The sequence below is a fragment of the Scyliorhinus torazame genome, chromosome 4 (genome assembly GCF_047496885.1).
Source record: "Scyliorhinus torazame isolate Kashiwa2021f chromosome 4, sScyTor2.1, whole genome shotgun sequence".
Classification (NCBI taxonomy): Eukaryota; Metazoa; Chordata; class Chondrichthyes; order Carcharhiniformes; family Scyliorhinidae; genus Scyliorhinus; species Scyliorhinus torazame.
In genome coordinates this window covers 199,836,913-199,862,081 of record NC_092710.1, presented here as the reverse complement: position 1 = coordinate 199,862,081, position 25,169 = coordinate 199,836,913, and the positions used below count along the sequence as shown (strand labels likewise).

General features: G+C 50.3%; 1 protein-coding gene across 1 annotated transcript; it reads right to left on the bottom strand.

Moving 5' to 3' along the window:
- cyp39a1 (cytochrome P450, family 39, subfamily A, polypeptide 1) lies at positions 1–24,730 on the bottom strand. The gene is made up of 3 exons (XM_072500716.1): positions 24,478–24,730; positions 7,783–7,918; positions 1–1,046 (listed from the first exon to the last, which is right to left on the bottom strand). Exons 1-3 carry the CDS (start codon positions 24,679–24,681, stop codon positions 988–990), a joined length of 399 nt encoding a protein of 132 aa, XP_072356817.1. The 5' UTR covers positions 24,682–24,730; the 3' UTR covers positions 1–987.
- Positions 24,731–25,169: the final 439 nt, after the last annotated feature.

Below are 25,169 nucleotides of genomic sequence, written 5' to 3'. Positions count from 1 at the left end.
TATTTTCCAAGCTTCGTCAATGTACGAGGAAGAGTGATTTGGATAAACGTCAAAACCACTCTGCTTTACATTGCTCTAGGTCCAACAGTTATACAATTTCCAAAAATGAGTAGCCCACCCCAGTTGGACTTGATCCAATCCTTGTAGCTGCCGATTCTATTTGACCAATGAATTTTACTTCAGGCAGTTTGGTGACTGCGTGATCAGCTCATGATTTAGCCCCATCCTGTTCCCTGGCCATCTGTTGTTTTTCAGGACCCCTGTATCCATTATCTCGTACTCTCCCCTACTCCCATTTCTCTTATCTCGGTTGGTTCCTGCTTGTACCATGGTCTGTCTGAGCACAGGATGTTCAAGCTACTGGTAAGAACTGCTTATTGAGCTGGCTGTGTTATTGCTGACCACATTATTTCTGTCTGATTCTGTCTGTCTTCGGAATGTGGTCAGGTTAGCTAGCTTAAATCCCATCATCCATTGCAGCCACTAAATGCTTGTTACTGCTATGTTCTAAGAATACATGTTTAATGGTTAATAATGATTACTGGGTATACTTTCTATGATTAGTCTTAATCCCCAATAAACTAACTTATGTAGAACCATTCTAATGTTACCCTAACTATCCGGTTTTAAGGGGTCTCATCTCAGAACCACCCCCCTTCAGTTATAGTAGAGCAATGGTACATACCTCAATTTCTCCGGTAATGCTATTTATTAAATCTAGAGTAATACCTTTTAGGAATTCTCTATGTTCGCTTCCAAAACTCTCATTCTGTACCTGAGCTGACATCACTGCAGCCATTTGAGAAGACAAGCATTTCTTAAAGTGACATTCCCATGACACCGTGCACTGCTGGGAAACACATGGCTGGGTGACTGGAGAATCCTATCCTGGTTATTGCTTCTACATTGTACAGGAAAGAAAAATATCAATCAAATCAATTTTTGAGGACAATGGTTAGATTTGCAGTAAATAATGGCCATCCGCATTTATATTCGACTCTGCAAGGACCCAGTGGCTGTTGGGTTCCTACTAAATGGAGCGGACTCTGAAAAGAGAGAAAGAAAATCAATGTCAAATTTCAATGACAAACTTAAATGTGCAACAGTTTCTATTACATTGTTATCATGGGGCAGGACTGAGAAACCTACAACCCGGGGGGCCATATGCAGCCACGAGACATTTTGTTGACTGTTGCCCACACGCATGGTTGCTACATTCCACTGATTTCTGTCCGCAGTTTTTTACTACTGGTGTGACTGAAGTGATTATGCACATAATGCAAGGGCAAGTGAAGTGAGGTCGCACACAACATTGACTGTGAGTGCCATGGACTCCCTCTATGTCCAAAGTGTAAATATTATTTTTTTCCTATTTGATGTTGACGGTGTCGTGTTGGGTGCTCTGCTTCATAGACAAACCAACACGGTTGCGGATGGTACAACTCAGTTTTATTACTAACAATAACAACATTTGTAAACTGGTTACTGTGGTTCGTTCATTACCCTCTAACCTGTGGACCCAGCCCTAACACTATCTTGGAGAAGCACTCAGCACATGGTGAATGTCTGAGTGGCTTGCTGTGAGCTCTGTGCCCTGAGCTGTCTCCTGCTGGAATGAGCGGGAAGTGTCGTGTTCCCCATTTTATAGTGTGTATGCTCTTGCCTGTGATTGGCTGTGATGTTGTGTGTGTATTGATTGGTCCGTTGATCTGTCCATCAGTGTGTATGTATGTTTGCACCATGATGTTTATCTGAATATCATGACATCCCCCCTTTTTTTACAAGAATATGTGCCTACGTGGTAATAAATATAGATGTGTACTGAGTGCAGCTGAATGTGTGTGTGCAATATCTACAACATGTACATGAGGCTAAACTATATACATAGGAAGGTGTCAGGTGCAACATAGCAACGAGGTTGTACCATAAACAAAACACGTGTAAACATCAAGCATCAAAACGAACTCCTGTAATGACAAAAAGAGAAACATATTAACATTGTGGTATAATACGTCAGTGAGTTCAATGTTCAAACATGCTCATAAGTCCAGCCTAGTAGGTGGGCGACGAATTCGGGTTGACCTCCTCAAGGGTGGGTCAGGATCCACCGGCTGAGGAATGGGCCTGGCCACAGGCGACAGAGGAGTGGTCATGGTGGCAGGAAGCGCCACGAAGTCGACATCAGGAACAACAGGAGGGCGTGGCACCAGTGCATGATCACGTAGCGAGTGCGGAAGCAGCCGAAGAGCCCGGCGATTACGCCGGCGAATGGAGCCATCAGGCATGCGAACCAGGAACGAGCGGGGAGCCACGCGATGGAGAACTTCGGCAGTTGTCGACCAGCCACCCTCTGGTAGGTGGATGCGGACGTTGTCTCCAGGCGCCAGGGCAGGAAGATCAGTTGCCCGATTGTCATGTGCCATCTTCTGCTGAGCACGCTGCTGTCGCATCCTTTGCAGTACTGGAGCATAGTTGGGTGTAGGGACCAGAATGGATGGCACAGTGTTCCTGAGGGCGCGACCCATCAACAGCTGGGCTGGTGAGAGGCTAGTGGGGCCGAGCGATAGACCAGCAGGGCTAAGCAGAAATCCGATCCGGCATCAGCAGCCTTGCAGAGGAGCCACTTGACGATGTGAACGCCCTTTTCCGCCTTGCCATTTGACTGGGGATGCAGAGGGCTGGACGTCACGTGTGTGAAGCCATACAAAGCAGCAAAAGAAGACCATTCTTGTCTTGCAAAACAGGGCCCATTGTCCGACATGACAGTAAGCGGAATGCCATGGCGAGCGAAGGTGTCTTTGCAGGCCCTGATGACAGCGTACAATGTCAAATCGTGCAGGCGTATGACCTCTGGATAATTCGAAAAGTAATCTATGATGATGCGTAGTCCCTGCCAAGCGCATGAAAAAGGTCCACACCCACCTACGCCCAGGGGGACGTCACCAACTCATGGGGCTGAAACGTCTCAGGGGGCTGTGCCGGCTGAAACCTTTGGCAGGTGGGGCAGTTGAGCACGATGTTGGCAATGTCATCGCTGATGCCCGGCCAGTATACAGCTTCTCGGGCCCTCCGTCTGCACTTCTCAACCCCCAGATGGCCTTCATGTAGTTGGTCGAGGACCAGCTTGTGCATGCTGTGTGGAATCACAATCCGGTCCAGCTTTAGGAGGACACCGTCAATGACGGCCAAGTCGTCCCGGACATTGTAGAATTGTGGGTACTGTCCTTTGAGCCACCCTCCCGTCATGTGGCGCATCACACGTTGTAGAACGGGGTCAGCCGCAGTCTCCCGGCGAATACGGGCCAGACTTGAATCATCAGCTGGCAGACTTGCCGATGTGAAGGCCACCTGCGCTTCGACCTGACAGATGAACCCCTCCGAGTCGGGCGGTGTGCTCACTGCTCTGGATAGGGCATCCGCAATGATGAGGTCCTTTCCCGGGGTGTAGACCCGATGGAAGTCGTACCTCCGGAGCTTGAGTAGGATGCGCTGGAGGCGAGGGGTAATCTCGTTCAGGTCCTTATGTATGATGCTGACCAGGGGGCGATGGTCGGTTTCCACGGTTAACTGGGGGAGACGATACACGTAGTCGTGTAACTTTGAGCTCCTCTCATTCCTTCTGGTGTGCGGGCAGCCACTGGAACTCCGTGGACTTTTTTACTAGGTGGCGAAGAGCCGTTGTGTGGGAGGCAAGGTTGGGAATGAACTTCCCCAGGAAGATGACCATGCCTAGAAAGCGTAGCACTGCCTTCTTGTCTGCCAGCTGCGGCATGGCTGTAATGGCACTCCCCTTGTCTGCATCCGGACGCACCCCTGACCGGGATATGTGGTCCCCCAGAAGCTTTAGCTCAGTTTGGCGAAAGAACACTTGGCTCGGTTGAGGCGCAGGCCGTGTTCCCGTATCCGCGCAAAGACATGCTGGAGACGACTGATGTGTTCCTGTGGTGTGGTGGACCAGATGATGACGTCGTCAACATAGACGTGCACCCCTTCGATGCCCTCCATCATCTGTTCCACGATTCTGTGAAATACCTCGGATGCCAAGATGATGCCAAACGGCATTCTGTTGTAGCAGTATCTGCCAAAGGGAGTGTTGAAAATGCACAGCTTCCCGCTGGACTGATCCTGTTGAATCTGCCGAAAACCCTTTGAGGCATCAAGCTTTGTGAAAATTTTAGCCCGGGCCATTTCGCTCATGATTTCTTCCTGTTTGGGTATGGGGTAGTATTCCCTCATGATGTTGTTGTTCAGGTCTTTCGGGTCGATGCAGATCCGGAGCTCGCCGGAGGGCTTTTTAACGCACACCATGGAGCTGACCCATGGCGTGGGCTCCGTGACCCGGGAAAGCACTCCTTGGTCCTGGAGATCCTGCAGCTGCTGCTTGAGTCAGTCTTTGAGTGGTGCTAGGACTCTACAAGGTGCTTGAATGACCGGGGTGGCGTCCGGTTTGAGCCGTATTCTGTAAGTGTAGGGCAGTGTGCCCATGCCCTCGAAAACCTCCTGGTTGTGGGCGAGGAACGAGTAGAGCTGCGCTCTAAAGTCTGCATCCGGGAAATCGGACGTGCCTTCTGGAGACAGAGTGTGTACCCGCTGAACGAGGTGGAGAACCTTCCACGCCTGTGCGCCTAGCAGGGTGTCCTGCGATGATCCAACTATCTCAAAAGACAGTGTGGCTGTGTATGCATTGTGTGTAACCTCGAGCTGGCAGGATCCCATGGCCGGGATAACGTTTCCGTTATAATCAACCAGCTAACAGTGGGATGTCAGAATCGGTGGTTTAACCTTCAAGGTGTGGAAGGCTGACCATGCAATGAGATTGGCGGAGGCACCAGTGTCTAAGTGGAATGTGATTGGTTATCGGTTGACCATTCATCACCCGAATTAATGCTGTGCACTGGCATCGGCTGGTGGGTCCGACTTGGGGACATCCGGTTCTTGTTTATTACCGCAACGCGGAAGGGTTCCCGGTCGTCAGTATCACCGGTCTGCACGTCGTCAGGGTATGACTCGGTGTATGGGGGCTGAATGGCCCGCACGTCCCTGCGAGGCTGGCGGAATTGCAGAGAGTTGGCAGGTTGAGCTGCTCGACGCAGGCAGCGACCTGCCACAGCGGAGGCATTGTCGCGCTTTGGCCAGACATTGCCGCTTTAAGTGTGTGGATCCACAATTGCCGCACGTCGTGACGTCATGGCGTTTGTTGCGCCACCGCGTATGTGCGGTGCAGTCCTGCGTAGAGCGCGCCTGCGCATCCTGTCCCTCTGCGTCGACGTCCCCTCTTTTGGCGCGTACAAGCGCGAGAGGCCTCGGAAAGCGCGCGAAATGGCCACCCCCGTCCGGGCCGCGGGACGAGAGGAACTTGATCGACTGGACCCGCTCGGCCTCGTAGGACCCCTGCTGTGCCGATTCGGCCGCCTGGAATTGGGAGTACCGGCTGGTCGTGTTTTCGTGTAGGACGCAGGTCTCGATGGCAGTCGCTAGGGTGAGGCGCTTTATTTTTAGGAGCTGCTGGCATAGGGTGTCCGAGGTGACCCTAAAAACTATCTGTTCCCGAATCATGGAGTCGGAGGTGGCCTCATAGCCGCAGGACTGCGCGAGGATACGGAGGTGTGTCAAATAAGATTGAAAAGGGTCATCCTTACCCTGCAGGCGCTACTGGAAGAGGTACCTCTCGAAGCTCTCATTAACTTCGACGCTGAAGTGTTCCTCAAATTTTAGAAGGACCATCTTGTACTTCGTCTTGTCCTCGCCTTCCGCGAATGCCAGGGAATTGTAGATGTGGATGGCGTGTTGCCTCGCCGTGAAGGGCGATCTTCCTGGTGTCCGATGCATTCTCCCTGTCTGTGGCTTCTAGGAAGAGTTGGAAGCGCTGTTTAAACAGCTTCCAGTTGACGCCAAGATTTCCAGCGATCCGGAGTGGCTGCGGCGGGCTGATGGTTTCCATGGCGCTGGATTGCGGGTTTCTATGTTCTATTATGGACAATAAGGGAATAGTGTAGATGGGCTTGAGAGTGGTTTCACAGGTCGGCGCAACATTGAGGGCCGAAGGGCCTGTACTGCGCTGTAATGTTCTATGTTCTATGAAGAGGTGCAAGTGGGTCTCACAGTGGCTGGCGAGTTTCCAGTCCTGGTATCATGTCGTGTTGGGTGTTCTGATACACAAACGAACCAACACGTTGTAGATGGTACAACTCTGTTTTATTATTCTGTACAATAATAACTATTAACTTCTGGCTGTGGTTCGTACTTCACCAGCTAACCTATGGACCCAGCCCTAGCACTATCTTAGAGAGGCACTCAGCACATGGTGTATGTCTGAGTGGCACACTGTGAGCTCTGTGCTCTGAGCTAACTCCTGGTAGAATGAGCGGGAACTGTGGTGTTCCCTGTTTTATAGTGCGTGTGCTCTCACTGGTGATTGGCTGTGATGTTGCGTGTGTGTTGGTTGGTCCAACTACCTGTCCATCAGTGTGTGTGTGTGATTGCACCATGATATGTTAATGTGGATATCATGACAGTTTCTTCACCCAGAGAGTGGCGAGCCTGTGGAATTGGTTCCCACAGGAAGCAGTTAAGGGCAAAACATTGTATATTTTCAAGAAGAATTAGACATAGATCTTGGAGCTAAAGTGAGCAATGAATATGGGGGCAAAGCGGGAACAGGTTATTGAGTAGGATGACCAACCATGATCATAATGAATGGCAGAGCAGGCTCGAAGGGCTGAATGACTTCCTCCTGCTCCAATTTTCTATGTTTCTAAAATTGTATAATATAGATTTGTAAACATAGGAAATGCAATATTTAATCTTGATACCTTTAACATTGTTAATATCCTCATGCAGATCCCTGGGACAGTGACTTTAAGCCAGAGGTTTTTACCCTTGGAATAGGTTTTGTCATGCAGATTAATTTACATATTTGCACTGGACTCATTATCTCGCCAAATGGATTAAACTATCATGGTTTCCATCGTACGATCCAACAACTGCGACTTCAACAACCAATTGGATTAGTCAGACATCTAAAAAAAAAATTTATTTTTTAAATTTAGAGTACCCAATTCATTTTTTCCAATTAAGGGGCAACTTAGTGTGGTCAATCCACCTATCCTGCACATCTTTGGGTTGTGGGGGTGAAACCCACGCAAACATGGGAAGAATGTGCAAACTCCACATGTACAGTGACCCAGAGCCGGGATCGAACCTGGGACCTCGGCGCCGTGAGGCAGCAGTGCTACTCACTGCTCCATCATGGTGCCCCTTCAGACATCTAAAATGCATTTAGCATCATAAAATGATGTGTAATTTCACACAAAGTAAACTTTGTTCCTGGTCAAAAAATAGTGACTAATACAGGAAAGTCTTGCATAGGTTTTCCAGTACATACCCCAAAAGGGTAAAAGTTCTATTTGTATCTGGTCAACAAATAAGGCAAGTATAGTCGCAAGAAAAGTTTACACAGATGCAAAGAAGTGTTAAATGGGAGGTTATTTTAACTAATGGAGCTGAATATTTTTAAGGAGATAGATAAAAATGCCATGATGTTGTCTTGATGGACTTCAGAAAACATTTGATTAAGCACCACACAATCACTTAGGAGCAAAGATGAATGCACATAGAATTGGGTACAACATTGTGAAGTGGGTTAGTAACTGGTTATAAGGTATGAAGCAGTGAGCATAGTTAAAGGAGACATAAACTAATAAAATGGTGGAAGACACATTAAGGTTAGAATGATCTCAAACTGTATTTACATTAAATTACATTTTCCATTGTATGTCTTACCAGTATGCCAAACAGCTTCTTGTACTGCTTCTTGAAAGTCAACATTTTTAGATTTAAAGAATATCTCAAAATCTTCCTCTTCAGTAATAAAGGTGAGTCTCTTTCCAGAAGCTACCACGGTAAAAACCGCACCATGCTACAAATGACAAAATTTTGTAAAAAAATGTCACAGAGTGAATGAGCACAATCTGAGAAGTTTATCTTATCCCTGAGAATATACAATTAGAATTAATATCAACCATCATCTGGGCAGCACAGTAGCATTGTGGATAGCACAATTGCTTCACAGCTCCAGGATCCCAGGTGCGATTCCAGCTTGGGCCACTGTCTGTGCGGAGTCTGCACATCCTCCCCGTGTGTGCGTGGGTTTCCTCCGGATGCTCCGGTTTCCTCCCACAGTCCAAAGATATGCAGGTTAGGTGGATTGGCCATGATAAATTGCCCTTAGTGTCCAAAATTGCCCTTAGTGTCGGGTGGGGTTACTGGGTTATGGGGATAGGGTGGAGGTGTTGACCTTGGGTGGGGTGCTCTTTCCAAGAGCCGGTGCAGACTCGATGGGCCGAATGGCTTCCTTCTGCACTGTAAATTCTATGATAATCTATGAACTCCCCTGGGTGCTCCGGTTTCCTCCCACATTCCAAAGATGTGTACGTTAGATGGATTGGGCATGCTAAATTGCTCCTTAGTGTCCATGGTTGTTCAGGTTGGGTGGGGTTACAGGGATGGGGAGTGGGCCTATATGGGATGCTCCTTCGGAGGGTCAGTACAGGCTTGGTGGGCCAAATGGCCTCCTTCTGCACTGTTGGGATTCCATGAAAGTGTTTTTAGGGCTTTGGCAGCTAACTCAGTAAGTGCAAGAATGTTCTTGCTCAATTCATGATTCATCCTCTTTGATCCTTGCCCATGAATCCCACAGACATGAATGAGGTTATCTGCAGATGCATTGGGACAGGGGCAAAGTCAGATTGTGTTACAGAGGTGGAAAAGACAGTTTTACTGGTGACATTAATATGTGATCAGAAGCTCATCAAATATGACACCAAAATTGGTCAGGGAGGGGGATAGCTAGGGAGCTGACTTTGGAGCAAGGCCAAAAACAATGGCCTCAGCCTTCCCATTATCTTCCAACAGGAAGAAATTTCTGCTCATCCAGTACTCGATGTAAGATAACTTAACAACAGTGGAGGCGTTACAATAGCAGGTGGTGAGGTAGAACTCAGAGCTGTCAGTGTGTCTGTGAAAATTAATGTTGTGTGGATGATGTCGCTGAGAGGCAGAATGTTGTTAGGAAATAGTAGGGACAAAGGATAGATCCTTGGGAGAAGCCAGAGGTAATGGTGCAGGAGTAGGAAGAGAAGCCCATTGCCAGTGATATTTAGGCCTTTATTATAAGGGGGGTGGAATATAAAAGTTTGTTACAACTGTACACAGCATTGGTGAGACCACATCGAGAATACTGCATTTAGTTATGGACTCCTTACTTAAGGAAGGATATGCTTGCATTGGACGGAGTTCAGGGAATGTTCCATAGGTTGATTCCTGGGATTGACGGTTGTCCTATGAGGAAAGGTTGGGCAGGTTGGGTGAGGCACGGTCAATTGGACAAAGACGATAATTGAATCCAACTGAGGCTTTATTGCTATCAGATGTGTGGCCTCCCACAGCAGCTGGCGAAATGGCTGCTAGCTGGAGGACACGCATATTTATACCCCGCCTCCTGGGCGGGAGCCAGCAGGCAGGGACTACCGGCGAACCTGGAGTACAGGTCCTACTGTACAACATCTAATACAGGTTCAACAGTGGTTTACCACATTCACCCCCTGTTAAAAATTGAGTCCAGCGGGGGGTGGGGGGGGGGGGGGGGGGTGGATAACTATGTACAACAGTGAGTTAATATTTACAAGATTTGAGTAAAGAAATGTCCTTTGATGTCCGGTGGACCTGTCAGAGGTTTAGCCGGTCCGGGGCCTTGATGTTCCTCTAGAAGCGACGCAGTGGTGTCGGCGATGTTGGTGCTGATCTGGTCGAAGGTGACTCCGGGAGTGTGCCGAAATCCTCTTCATCGTCGGGCGTGGGCAGAGGGGGGACGGACGGTCCTGGGGGGGGGGGGGTGCTATTGTGAGTGACGGGGAGGGGAGGGTGGCGCCGGGGGCGAACGGGGTGGTGTGGGGGTGAAACCTGCTGGTGCCAGGTCCCTGAGGGAGACAGTATCCTGGCAGCCGTCGGGGAACACCACATAGGCGTACTGAGGGTGGAGCTAGTGCACCCTCTCCACCAACGGGTCCGCCTTGTGGAGTCGGACGTGCTTATGGAGAAGCACGGTTCCCGGAGATGTGAGCCAAGTCGGGAGTGACGCCCCGGATGTGGATTTCCTGGGGAAGGCAAAAAGACGTTCATGGGGTGTATTGTTAGTGGCAGTGCAGAGTAATGAGTGAATGGAGTGGAGTGCATCAGGGAGGGCCTCCTGCCAGCGGGAGACAGGGAGGTTTCTGGACCATAGGGCCAGCTGGACGGCCCTCCATACCGTCCCATTCTCCCTTTCTACCTGTCCGTTTCCCCGGGGGTTATAGCTTGTCGTTCTGCTGGAGACGATACCCCTGCTGAGCAGGAACTGACGCAGCTCATAGCTCATGAATGAGGATCCCCTGTTACTGTGGATGTAGGCAGGGAAACTGAACAGAGTGAAGATTGTGTTGAGGGCTTCAATGACGGTGGCAGACGTCATGTCGGGGCATAGGATGGCAAAGGGGAAACTGGAGCATTCGTCGATCACACTGAGGAAATATGTGTGACGGTCGGTGGAGGGGAGGGGGCCTTTGAAGTTCATGCTGAGGCGTTCAAAGGGGCGGGAGGCCTTCACCAGGGGCGCGCGGTCCGGCCGTTAGAAGTGCGGCTTGCACTCCGCACAGACCTGGCAGTCCCTGGTGATTGTCATTACTTCCTCGACGGAGTAGGGCAAATTTTGTGCCTTCATGAAGTGGTACAACCGTGTAGCACGGTAGCATTGTGGATAGCACAATTGCTTCACAGCTCCAGGGTCCCAGGTTCGATTCCGGCGTGGGTCACTGTCTGTGAGGAGTCTGCACATCCTCCCCGTGTGTGCGTGGGTTTCCTCCCGGTGCTCCGGTTTCCTCCCACAGGCCAAAGATGTGCAGGTTAAGTGGCTTGGCCATGATAAATTGCCCATAGTGACCAAAATTGCCCTTAGTATTGGGTGGGGTTACTGGGGTATGGGGATAGGGTGGAGCTGTTGACCTTGGGTAGGGTGCTCGTTCCAAGAGCCGGTGCAGACTCGATGGGCCGAATGGCCTCCTGCTGCACTGTAAATTCAATGATTCTATGATAATCTCATAATTATAGGTGGAGAGCTCGATTCTCCACCGCAAGATTTTATCATTTTTGATCTTGCCCAGCTGTGTGTTGTTGAACATGAAGGCTACCGACCGTTGGTCAGTGAGGGGAGTGAATCTCCTGCTGGCCAGGTGATGCCTCCAATGCTTCACAGCTTCAACGATAGCTTGGGCCTCCTTTTCGACGGATGAGTGCCGAATTACTGAGGCATGAAGAGTGCGGGAGAAGAATGCCACGGGCCTGCCTGCCTGATTGAGGGCGACGTCTGATGCGTCGCTTTCTACTTGGAAGGGCAGTGTCTCATCTACAGCATGCATTGTGGCTTTGGCAATATCAGCTCTGATCCGGATGAAGGCCTGTTGGGCCTCGGTCATCAGGGGAAACTGGGTGGACTGTATGAGGGGGCGGGCCTTGTCCACATAGTTTGGGACCCACTGAGCGTAGTACGAAAAGAACTCCATGCAGCGTTTGAGGCAGTGGGGGAGGGGGAGCTCCATGAGGGGGCACATGCGGTCGGGATCGGGCCCCAGAACCCAGTTCTGGACCACATAGCCGAGGATGGTTAAGCGGTTCGTGCTGAACATGCACTTCTCCTTGTTGTAAGTGAGGTTTAGTAGAGTAGCGGTGTGGAGAAATTTAGCGAGGTTGGCATCGTGGTCCTGTTGACCATGGCCACAGATGGTGACGTTGTCTTGGTACGGAAAGGTGGCCCGCAACCCGTACCGGTCGACCATTCGGTCCATCTCCCTTTGGAAGACCCCATTTGTGATGCCGAAGGGGACCCTAAGGAAGTGGTTTAGGTGGCCATCTGCCTCGAAGGCGGTGTATGGCCGGTCCGATTTACGGATGGGGAGCTGGTGGTAAGCGGATTTCAGGTCTACCGTTGAGACGACCCGGTACTGTGCAATCTGGTTAACCATGTCAAATATGCGTGGGAGGGGGTACGCGTCGAGCTGCGCGTACCGGTTGATGGTCTGGCTGTAATCCACGACCATTCGGTGTTTCTCCCCAGTTTTAACCACTACCACTTGAGCTCTCCAGGGGCTGTTGCTGGCCTCCATGATGCCTTCCCGAAGCAGCCGCTGGACTTCGGACCTGATGAAGGTCTTGTCCTGGGTGGTCCTGGTGGCGACGGGTTTGCAATCTGGAGTTAGGTTGGCAAAGAGGGAAGGTGGGTCGACCTTTAGGGTCGCGAGGCCGCACACAGTAAGGGGTGTTAAGGGCCCGCCGAATTTCAGGGTTAGGCTCTGGAGGTTATACTGGAAGTCCAGGCCGAGGATTAGTACAGCGCAGAGGTTAGGGAGGAAGTAGAGGCGGAAGCCGGTGAATTCTACGCCCTGGACCGTGAGCATGACCGTACAGTACCACCGGATCGCTATGCAATGGGATCCGGAGGCCAGGGAGATTTTTTGGTTGGCGGGGTGTATCGTGAGGTAGCAGCGCCTTACTGTATCCGGGTGTATGAAGCTTTTGGTGCTCCCCGAGACCAGCAGGCAGGAGGTTACATGTCTGTCGACTTTCACGCTGGTGGATGCGTTGGTCAGGTGATGCGGACGACACTGGTCGATTGACATGGAGGCGAGTCTTGGTTGGTCATCGGTAATGGGGCGGCTGGTGAGCACAGGTCCTGGAACGCTGGTGGTGCCCATGTGCTGAGGGGTAGACAAGATGGCAGCGCCCAAAGATCTTGAGGGTTACAAAATGGCGGCGCCCATGGAACGCACGTTACGGGGTGGAACAAGATGGCGGTGCCCATGAAACGCACGTGTTGCGCAGAGGGGAAGATGGCGGTGCCCACTGGCCGCACGTGGTCTGAGGGGGGGGATGGCGGCGCGCATTGTCCACGACCGAGGGGGGGTGGGGGCGATAGCGGTTACTGAGCGGGCCTGGCACACCGCGACAAAGTGGCCTTTCTTCCCGCAGGCTTTACAAAGGGTAGCGCGGGCTGGACAGCATTGGCGCGGGTGCTTCTGTTGGCCGCAAAAATAGAATCGGGGCCTCCCGGGGTTCGCTGGCTGGCGTGCAGCGCAGGCATATTGGGTGGACAGGGGCCCTGCTCGGGTGGCTGTCTGTGGGGTCCACGAAGCGTAGGAGGGGTGGGCCGAGCGGCTGGGAGTGTAGGACTGGACGTTGCGCAGGGCAACTGTCATGGAGAGCGCTAGCGTTTTAATCTCTGCGAGGTCGCGCGTGGCCCCTTCTAGGAGCCGCTGGCGTCTGAGATCTGACCCAATTCCAGTCACAAAAGCGTCCCGCATAAGGAGGTCTGAGTGTTCCGTGGCCGTAACGGCCTGACAGTCACAGTCCCGGACTAGTGGGATTAGGGCCCGCCAGAAGTCTTCTATGGACTCACCAGGGAGTTGAAAGCAAATGGCGAGTACGTGCCTGGCGAAGAGTGTGTTCGTTTTCTGTGCGTAGTTGTCCTTGAGTCGAGTCATGGCTTTGGCGTAATTCGGCGTGTCCTGGATTAACGGAAAGACTTTGGAGCTCAACCTGGAATATAAAATCTGAATCTTCTGAGCCTCTGGAACAGGGGTTGGTGCCACGTTGATATACGCCTCGAAGCAAGCTAGCCAGTGTTGGAAGTCCTTTCTGACGTCGCTTGAGTGCGGATCCAGCTGCAGGCGATCCGGTTTGATACGGAGGTCCATCCTTAGAAACTGATAGCAATAAATTGAGGCACGATCAATTGGACAAAGACGATAGTTGAATCCAACTGAGACTTTATTGCTTTCAGATGTGTGGCCTCCCACAGCAGCTGGCGAAATGGCTGCTGGCTGGAGGACACGCATATTTATACCCCGCCTCCTGGGTGGAGCCAGCAGGCAGGGACTACCGGCGAACCTGTAGTACAGGTCTTACCGTACAACACCTAATACAGGTGCAACAGTGGTTTACCACATTGGGTCCTTACTTTTTGGAGTTTGGAGGAATGAGAAGATCTTGTTGAACATATAAGATTTTGAGGGAACTTGCAAAGATATATGCTGAGATTATGTTTCTCCTTGTGCTTGAATCTAGTGGGGGGGGGGCAGTTTCTATATAAAGCTTATTCGATTAAAGATAGAGTGTTGTAGATGGAGGCAAAGAGTCCACGAGAGGCCAGGCTGATAGGGTGCAACTCACTTTATTCCACACTAGTCACAATAATCACTCCTCTCCATTCTCCGAGGATTCCTTCCCCAAAGTGCTTCCAGGTCAGGGTTTATATTCTGTCGGGAGCTCCTGAATAGTCACCTGAGTAGCTCATACTCAGGTGTAGGAGGGAAGGCGGATGCTATACAGCTCTGTCCCTGTAGGGGGCCGCACCCACCCCCACCCCCAAGTCTAGAGAAATGTCCATGTTGTCAGGCTGAGGATCCCGTGGCCGCTTGGGTTGTGGGCGGAGTTCCAGGGGAGGTACAGCCGGTCTTGGAGATGTGTGGCGTACCGGTGACCCGCCTCTTCTGCGAAGAACATCGCAGCTGGCATGGTCCAGCCGGTACGGCTGCTCGTACAAGTGGTGCTCGTACTCGCTGTCCACGCCGTCGCTGGCCGGGTCCACGTGTGCCACAGGCCTCCCGGCGCCTTGACGGTCAACAGGAGGCAGAATACGCGGGTGGGGTCCTCAGGTTCCTCTCTGGTCTCGGGGCTCCTCCTTGGCCTTCCGGGAGACAGCGTCCAGATCCTGCGAGGGGCCTCCGGGCCATGTGCCAATGGTTCCTGGTCGCATCGTCGGAAGTGGTCCAGGTGGCGGTGTGTCTCTGCCCCCTGCAGCTGGACCGCGTAGGAGACTGGCCCCATCATGTGGAGGACTGTCCCAGGGATCCATGTGGCTCCGGGCCCAAAGTTCCTCACGTAAATCGCGTCACCTGTTGTGAAGGTTCGAGCTTGTGGGTGGCGGTGAGCATCTGCCTCTACTGCTGACGGAACCATGCCCCGACTTCAGGGAGGACGAGGCTGAGACGCGTCCGGAGTTGGCGCCCCATGAGTAACTCTACTGGTGCGATGCCAGTTGTACGTGAGGCATCGTACGATAACTGAAAAGCAAGCTTTCAAACCGCATTTCCCACGACCCCGAGGTCATCTTCCTTATGGCTTTCTTGAATGTTTGTACCGCTCGTTCGGCTAGCCCATTAGAGGCTAGGTGCTACGGGGCCGTCCTTACGTCTACTACTATCAGGAATGTGGCCCCCTGAAATGGACCAGCAAAGTCAATGTGTACATGGGACCAAGTCTCCCAGCCACTCCCAGGGGCCATCGGGGCCGCCAGTGGGGCCTTCTGGTGTTCCTGGAATGGGGTGCAATTTTGGGGCACCCGCCAGTCTCACAGAGCAGTGATAGGGTTGGTTTCTCAGATACAAGTCCTCCAAGAAATGCATGCGGCATCTTGGGTTTGAAATGGCAATTTGTTCATTGCCGGGGGATGGCGTCTCATTCAATAGTTTAGGGCCTCGTTCCTAGCCTGGGCTCCACACCCGGGAATGCTGAGTTGGGGGAAGCTCCATGGTCGCTCCAGGGTGAGTCGCGGGCCATTTTGTGGTGGTATGCCAGGCCCGTGCGGTTGCCGCGGTCTCCGGCGGCGAATGCGGACCGCCACCCCAAACCTCTCCACGGTCTCCGTGCGGCCAGTGGGCACCGCCATCTTCCTACTCCAGGGCCACGGGCGGCCCCCGGGCGCCGCCATCTTGTCCCGCGGACGCCACATTAGATGGATGGCGCCGCCATTTTGTGCACCCCCAGCCATATGCGACCAATGGGAGCCGCCATCTTGGATGGACCCCAGGACCCCAGCTCGGCTGACCACGCACTGCCCGAAGAGAACACTCAACTGCTGCAATTGACCTCGGTGACTCTGGATCAGTCCCGGCCTCGAACACTCTCAATTGCTACAATGACTGTATTTATCAACGGGCACGAGACGTCCTGCCTAATCGACTCTGGGAGCACGGAGAGCCTCATACACCCCTACACGGTGAGGCTCTGTTCTCTCCTCGTCCACCCCTTAATCAAAAAATCTCCCTGGCCTCCGGTTCACACTCAGAAGAGATAAAGGGGTTCTGTGTAACAAACCTCACAGTCCAGGGAAAATTACCGGTTCTACGTCCTTCCCCACCTCTGCGCGGCCACACTCCTAGGTTTAGACTTCCAGTGTAATCTCCAAAGTCTAACTTTCAAATTTGGCGGCCCTATACCCCCCCTCACTGTCTGCGGCCTCGCGACCCTTAAGGTCGACCCGCCTTCCCTGTTTGCGAACCTCACCCCGGATTGCAAACCCGTCGCCATCAGGAGCAGACGGTACAGTGCCCAGGATCGGATCTTTATTAGGTCAGGGGTCCAAAGGCTACTGAGGGAAGGAGTCATTGAAGCTAGCAACAGTCCCTGGAGAGCTCAAGTAGTGGTGGTAAAGACCGGGGAGAAGCATAGGATGGTCATCGACTACAGTCAGACCATCAACAGATTTATGCAGCTGGACGCGTACCCTCTCCCCCGTATACCCGACCTGGTGAACAGGATCGCGCATTACAAGGTCTTCTCCACGGTGGATCTCAAGTCCGCCTACCACCAGCTCCCCATCCGCACTAGTGACCGCAAATACACTGCCTTCGAGGTAGACGGGCGGCTCTATCACTTCTTAAGGGTTCCCTTCGGTGTCACCAACGGGGTCTCGGTCTTCCAGCACGAGGTGGACCGTACGGTTTACGGGCAACATTCCTGTATCTCGATAATGTCACCATCTGCGGCCATGACCAGCAGGACCACAACACCAACCTCCGAAAATTCCTCCAAACCGCAAAGATCCTTAACCTGACATACAACAAGGATAAATGCGTGTTTAACACCGACCGTCTCGCCATCCTCTGCTACATAGTGCGAAATGGAGTTATAGGCCCCGACCCTGAACGCATGCGCCCGCTTATGGAGTTCCCCCTCCCTCACTGCTCCAAGGCCCTGAAGCGCCGCCTAGGGTTTTTCAGTTACTACGCCCAGTGGGTCCCCAACTATGCGGACAAGGCCCGTCCCCTGATCCAATCTACAGCTTTTCCCCTGTCGATAGAGGCCTGCCAGGCCTTCAGCCGCATCAAAACGGACATTGCAAAGGCCACGATGCACGCCATCGACAAGTCCCTCCCTTTCCAGGTCGAGAGCAACGCGTCTGACGTAGCTCTGGTGGCCACCCTCAACCAAGCGGGCAGGCCCGTGGCCTTCTTCTCACATACCCTCCATGCTTCCGAAATCCGCAACTCCTCAGTCGAAAAGGAGGCCCAGGCCATAGGACATTGGAGGCATTACCTGGCCGGCAGGTGATTCACTCTCCTCACTGACCAACGGTCGGTTGCTTTCATGTTCGATAATGCACAGCGGGGCAAGATAAAGAACGATAAGATCTGGCGGTGCAGGATCAAACTCTCCATCTACAACTACGAGATCTTGAATCATCCCGGGAAGCTAAACGAACCAACCAGACACCTCACGAACGCCTCCTTGTCTTCCCCAGGAAGTCCTCCTCTGGGACCTCGCTCCCGATCTGGCTGGCAGCTCCCGGACCCATCCTGCTCCGAAAACAAGTACGGGCACATAAGTCGGACCCGTTGGTCGAGAGGGTCCATCTTCTCTATGCTAACCCCCAGTGGCGTACCCCGACGGCCGACAAGATACGGTCTCAAAACGAGACCTGGCGCCCGCCGGAGCCCCACGCACACCCCAGCCACCAGTCCCACCCTCCCCTCCACCAGGGCACCTTACAGGAGGATTGGTCCTTCCGCTGGCCCCATCTAGGCCCCCCCACCCACCGACGCGTCCCGCAGGCGCTCCCTTCCCAGGTCAACCGTTTTCCCCATCAGCGCCGTCTAGGGGTGTCGAAGCTGCCAGAGAGATCGGGGCTATGCTCCCGGAGACACAGACGCCTGAGCCTCCACCGGAGTCACCACCGAAGCTCTGACGATCACAGAGGATGACCAGGGCCCCCGATCGACTGATAGCTTCATTTTAAATTCTAAATTTAAATCATAAATTGTAAATAGTTACTAGAATTGTAAATAGTTACAAAACGCTGTACGGTGGTATTACGGTACCTCCATAACTAATTCTACCACGTTGCCATGTTTGTTGTATCAGGCCACCCCCCACGCCGGACTCTTTTTTAACAGGGGGTGAATGTGGTAGTCGAGGTATTACGGTACCTGGTAATGATGGAACACCATTGGTAGAAATTGTATGCTTCCTATTGGTCAAGCTGTATGGCAGCTCCGCCCTGATAGGCGGGGTATAAGAGCCCATGCCGCCCCAGCAGCCTTCATTCTGTACCTGAGCTGCTGGGGGAAACATCTAGCTTATTAAAGCCTTCAGTTGGACTACAACTTCGCTTTAGTGGTCATTGATCGTGCATCAGTGACATATTAGTACAAATAAAGAATCCTTAAGTGAATACTGTTAGTCTTGTGTAGTTTGTGTGTCATGTCATCTATGAACTGTAAAGGAGTATGGGGGGTGGCAACAAAACTGTCCCGAAGACATTTTATGAACTCATTCTTAAGGCTACTTTTGCCAATAAGATTAAAATTGCCCATTAAGGCATTAGATATACATTTGCTCTAGGATAGATAAGTCATATTTATTTCCAGGGACTTTAGTCAGTATTCAGTGGGTAAGTACAACAACTTTACACTCTTACACGATTCTCTTGCCAAGGTATTATTTTAGCAAAACCTCTGGAGGATCAATGCAATTTGGACAGAAACATCCTGATTTCTGCATTGAACTGCATATGTGAACTGGAAGCTGCTGTCTTTAATAACAATGAGCCCTGATAGCTTTACCATTACCTTTACTGAAAACGCCGAGCCAATGACTATGTAATTCATACTTTCCAACAAATGTTCCTGAATTAATTACATGATATGAAAAGGATGGGATACCAACTTCAATTTTCGCGCCACTTCTCCTGTTAAGAGGACCATATATCCTTCTATCTCACTCCTGGTAGCTAACAGAGTTTATATTTCATTACTTTGTTTTAAACCCATGCCATTTTTATTTATTTATTACGAGGTCAGAAGTGCCCCGACTGCTATTATCATCCTGGTCTCATTTTCTGATGTGCAGATTGGGGTCGACTGACCAATTACTACAATTACTCTTTTCCAGTACCTCTTCCACAATGACGAACAACTAAATATTATTAAATGTATATTTTCCAATAGTTTCTTAGCTATACCTGAAAACTGAACTTAGTTTTTTCAAAGCTACTGGGCTCATTAATCCTCGGCCAACAAAGTGCAGCAGAACAGAAATGTCTCACTCACCAGTGTGGGTGAATTTCAGGTGCTCATTGGGGGGCAGGGGCAACAATAAATGGTTACTTAGAGAGGACGTTAGAGGTTGTGTCCCAGAGGAACAAACATATGAAATGCACTTCATCCTTCCCTCACCACTGCTGACATTGGAATGCACCTCATCCTTCCCTCACCATTGCTGCCATGGGAATGCTCCTCCTCCTTCCCCCGCTCCTGCTGACACTGCCCATGTACAAGGACCAGTTCAAACACTAGAATTCTGGTGATTTCAAAACATGATCCTCGTCTTGATACTGCAGTGAGACCCCATTGCCGCTCCTAAGCTGACCTACATGGTAAGTTTATCTCAGTGTCTGCTTCATTGGGCAGAACAGTGTTTGAGACTGAGCGAATTTTGACTCTCGAATATCTGCTTGTGATGTCGGAGTCCATGCTGTACCAAACCCAGGGCCCTGTGCTGTGTAGCCATCGGGGATGGCCACTCACAACCAGGAACAGGGAAGGTCGTAAAATAGCGGGGAAAATGGACAATACGAGATTCAGGCAGGCTCAGAGCCTGAATGCATATTTGCGAGTGAGGAATCCAGACGGTATCGAAACCCCCAACCGATTAGCATTTGATGTCCCATCTCCGCCAGACAAAGGACTGATACTTGAGCGACCGATACAACCCCAGACATTTTGGCGCCACTCCCTGTACTCGAGAAGCGTAAACAACAGGGTCAATGACCGCTTAGGACGCACCCAGCCATCAAGGCACCCGCCCTTTATTGGTTCGAATTGAACACAGTGATCAGGAATTGCCCAATTAGTGGGGTCCAAACTGAAGGACCGCCCAAAAGAGCGCGAAAACCCCCAAGGATAAAAAGAGAGACCACCATGTGTTCAGCCTCTGTTGGACCTGGCGCTCCGGCAACGTCTGCTTCCAAGTGCAGCACCACCAGAAGCAAGGTCAAGTTCAACGCCCGCTACCAGACGGATGAGCCTAGCTGAGCAGCAGTTACTTCTACAGACCCGATAGACCCAGAATCGAACAACGGCCACCGTTCCTCTGACCTAAGCCGGGTGCCTGAAGTTAAGTACAGGTTGCCATAGTCGATAGGTGTAGTTTAACTAGTAGTGTTTATGTTGCATGACTAATTGTGTGTGTAAATAAAGTACCCTTGATCTTGAACTAACTAACTGGTGTTTGGCTCTTTGATTGATAGCCGGTTGAACCTTGTGGTAGAATCATTTGATACCTGGCGACTCTGAGCAATATAATATAGATAGAACAGTACATAGAACATACAGTGCAGAAGGAGGCCATTCAGCCCATCGAGTCTGCACCGACCCACTTAAGCCCTCACTTCCACCCTATCCCCGTAACCCAATAACCCCTCTTAACCTTTTTGGTTACCAAGGGTAAGTTAGCAAGGCCAATCCACCTAACCTGTACGTCTTTGGACTGTGGGAGGAAACCCACGCAGACACGGGGAGAACGTGCAGACTCCGCACAGCCAGTGACCCAGATAGCCAAAGAAAGGAGGGCAACCTCACTGACTGCCATATTTACAGTAGGTAAAAAAGGAAACAGCTGTTAGAATTCTGGGCAGATACAAACTAAAAACATACAAACTAGGAGCAGGAGTAAACAACTCAGTTGCAAAGAACAAAGAGAACAAAGAAAAGTACAGCACAGGAACAGGCCCTTCGGCCCTCCAAGCCTGCGCCGACCATGCTGCCCGTCTAAACTAAAATCTTAAAGAACAAAGAAAAGTACAGCACAGGAACAGCTCCATCATTCAATAAGATCAAGGCTGATCTGATTGTAACCTCAGTTCACAATCCCTTGTTTATCAAGAATCTATCTAACTTTGCTTTTGAAATATTGAAAGACTCTGCTTCCACTGTCTTTTGAGGAAAAGAGTTCCAAAGATTCACAGCCCTCTGAGAGAAAACATTGCTCCTCATCACTGCCTTAAATGGGCAACCTCTTATTTTTAAATATTTACTCCACGTTCTAGATCCTCACACAAGGAGAAACATCCTCTCCATATCCGCCCTGTCAAGGCCCCTCAGTATGATTCAATCAAGTCATTGCTTACTCTTCTAAACTCCAGCGGGGATAAACCTAGCCTGTTCAACCTTTGCTCATAAGAAAACCTGCCCATTCCAGCTATTAGTCCAGTAAACGTTCTCTTAACTGCTTCTAATGCATTTCTTCTTTACATAAGGAGACCTATACTGTACATAGTACTCCACAAGTGGTCTCACCAATGCCCTGTATAACTGCAGCATAACTTCCTTACTTCAGCTTTGACAAAGAATCATCCAGGCTTGAAACATTAGCTCCCTTTTCTCTCCACAGATGCTGTGAGATCTGCTGAGATTGTCCAATATTTTCTGGTTTTGTTTCAGATTCCAGCATTCGCATTAATTTGATTTTATTTATTTCCTTACTTCTATAATCAATTTCCTCGCAATAAATTATATCATTGTATTAGCATTCCTTATTACTTGCTATACATACACAGTACCTTTTTGCGATTAATGTACTAACACACCCAAATCCCTCTGCATCTCAGACCTCTGCAATCTCTCACCATTTAGATAAAATGCTTTTTTTTTTATTCTTCCTGTCAACAGGGATAAATTTACATTTTCCCCACATTATTCTCCATTTGCCAGATCTTTTCCCACTCACTGAATATCCCTTTGTAGCCTCCTTATGTCCGCTTCACAACTTACTTTCCTACCTATCAACAAATTCAGCAACCATGGGCAGCACGGTAGCACAAGGGGCTAGCACTGTGGCTTGACAGCACCAGGGTCCCAGGTTCGATTCCCCGCTGGGTCACTATCTGTGCGGAGTCTGCACGTTCTCCCCGTGTCTGCGTAGGTTTCCTCCCGGTGCTCCGGTTTCCTCCCACAGTCCAAAGACGTGCAGTTTAGATGAATTGGCCATGATAAATTGCCTTTAGTGGCCAAAAAGGTTAGGAGGGGTTATTGGGTTACGGGGATAGGGTGGAAGTGAGGTCTTAAGTGGGTCGGTGCAGACTTGATGGGCCGAATTGCCTCCTTCTGCACTGTATGTTCTATAACTTTGGCCCCTTAATCCAATTTATTTATGTAGTTGTGTAACATTGAGCACTGATCCCTGGCACAACACCCGTTACATCTTGCCAACCAGAAAAATGATCCATTTATACTTACACTTACCACTCCCCTGCCCCCCTCCACCCCACACACACACATACAACTCTTAGATAAAAGCAAATTACTGGATGCTGGAATCTGCCATCACCATTGGGTTTCCTATGCAAGACATCCAACCAAGATCTGCCAGTAGTACCAAGAACCTTTGTAACATTTTCTTATTGAATGACGTAGTCCCTTTGTATCTACAGTACAGTCAAACTTATAGTGCGCAGTCGCATCACAAGAAAGCAAAAGTCCCAAACACATCCAGGAAACACTTTGAAGCATCTTCTTTGTCCTCCCCTGGAACATTGGCCATTTAACAGTTGAGAAAACAGAACCTGGTGGGGAAGGCAATCTTCAGCAATGTGAACACAGTGGACAATTCATCAACATTAATTTAGCAGGTGTTTTTCCTGCATAATTGTGGAGGTGGCTTCAAGAAGGTCACAAGAGCCTGTTCATCCAGAGGGTGCAACGGAGGCATTGTTGAAGGAATTTCTCTAGCGCTCTTGCGTATCACCGATACGCAGTCCAGGTCTCACTGCAGTACAAGAGTGTAGTGACAACAACTGCCCTGAACACTAAGACATTGGTTGACTTGCCTTTTCTTTCAAACACTCGCTGCCATAGTTTGTGAAAGGCTGAACTGGCCCAGCTGATAGTGGGTTGGATCTTCTCATCAATGGTGGCCTTTTAAGGAAGGTGGCTGCCAAGGTATGGGAAGTGCTCAATATATTCCAGAGTCCCTCCTTCAATGTTTTATGTGAGATGGAATATTTGGCTGACCAGGTATGAGTTTTGTTTTGACAACATTTAAGGACAGGCCAAGTTTCTTGCATGCAGAATTTAATCTATGCCAAAATCATGTCCTCTTTCAACCCAATCTACCCCTCCCCCCCAACACACACACACACACACTACTCTTAGATGAAAGCAAATTACTGTTGATGCTGGAATCTGAAACAAAAAAAAACAGTAAACGCTGGAAAATCTCAGCAGGTCTGACAGCATCTGTGGAGAGAGAAGAGAGCTAACATTTTGAATCTGGTTGGCTTTTCATCAAAGCGAAGAGAACTGGAAATAGGGTGAGCTTCATACTGTTGTGGCGGGGGGGGGGGGGGTGGGGAGTGTGGAAGTAAGGGCAATGGTCGTGGTCAAGGCTAAGAAGGGCACATTAAGAGGTCAGAATGTGTTGATGGCAGATCAAAGGTAAGCAGTGTGTCTTGGCCACCATCATTTACATTCCCTTTGTCTTTTTGTCCACAACACCTTTGTCAATCTCTTCCCAGTTTCCACCTATGGCTGGCACTCTATCCAGCCCTTACTGCTGCACCCCACCCCTCCCCACAACAGTATAAATCTCATCCTATTCCCAGTCCTCTTTAGCTTTGATGAAGAGCCATCCAGACTCGAAACGTCAGCTCTCCTCTCTCCACAGATGTTGTCAGACCTGCCAAGATTTTCCAGCATTTCCTGTTTTTGTTTCACCCCGACTCTTACCTCACTCGAGAACTGGGGTCAATGACAGTTTGCAAAATGCCACTCACGCTGAGAGCAGTTTATTCAGTACGTAAAGTAAAACAGCTGGGAACTTCCTGATCAATAAATCACTTCCCCACCAAGCAATGCAATTATCAGCTGAATCGGCAGAGGGACGTCCGAGGCAGAAAAGTACAACCTACTTGCAAACATGACGCTGTGTTTTTTTGTGACCGTGATGCATCTTAAATGATATTACAATTTGTCGGCTCACTCGGTTTTATATCGAGAAGCAACCTTGCCTCCTCAGAGACGTGCAGGTCTATCCTGACAGCACTGTGAAGAATAGAATTGTTGCTCACGGGTTAATGGATAGATTCTGTTTTCATGGCAATGCTTGCATTTTTACCTCTGTTCTGGCTTGCTTGATAAATTCAAGTGGTGCTTTCCCGAAGCGGATAGAAGCCCTGATCCAGGGAATCCAGCCGCTAATGCAGGGAGGAGCCGCTGTCTTCCTTGGCTCCCTCGGCTTAAACACCCAGCACAACAGGGCTGCAGCTGCCAGGGCCAGGAGCATGGGAATCAGGAGCACAACACAGCCCACAGCAGCCATGGCCACGCCAGCAAACTGCGAAACAGCTCAGGGCGAACATGGGGCAAGCGGCCCACAGCGGATGATTTGGCTTGCAGGGGGGGATGGAGTGGTTGTGAAAGGGGAGGCGAAATAACGATCGGATCTTGCAAAACCAGTTTTCTCTCACGAGAAATGATTCAATTCAGCTACTTCCATTCTCAGCATCATTTTTGACCTCTTTCCATCTCCAAAAAGCCCGCTCCTTTTTTAAGCAAAATTCTGAAAATATTCCAGATGTGTTCGTAATTGTTGAGTACAGACGGTTAAAATGATCATCTTAATCACCTCGATTTCTCTGGTTTGTTCGCCAGAAACAGCCCTCTGCACACTTTGGCAGTGCCTAAGTCTTGGCACTAGCCCGCATCTCAGCTCTCTGGATTTAAGTCAAATGTGTCTTTACAGGCAGAAAGTGTGCACTCCACATTGAGCAAATATAGGTTCCGGTTTGTGGGAACAGTCTTCCATCG

Bases quoted from the DNA above. Each gene is read 5' to 3' on its own strand.
- cyp39a1 (XM_072500716.1), bottom strand. From the start codon at position 24,681: ATGGCTGCTGTGGGCTGTGTTGTGCTCCTGATTCCCATGCTCCTGGCC. The intron at 7,919-24,477 runs GTAAAAATGCAA...TGTCATTTGTAG, and splicing joins TCAAGCAAGCCAGAACAGAG to CATGGTGCGGTTTTTACCGT. The intron at 1,047-7,782 runs GTAAGACATACA...CTCTCTTTTCAG, and splicing joins AGAAGCTGTTTGGCATACTG to AGTCCGCTCCATTTAGTAGG.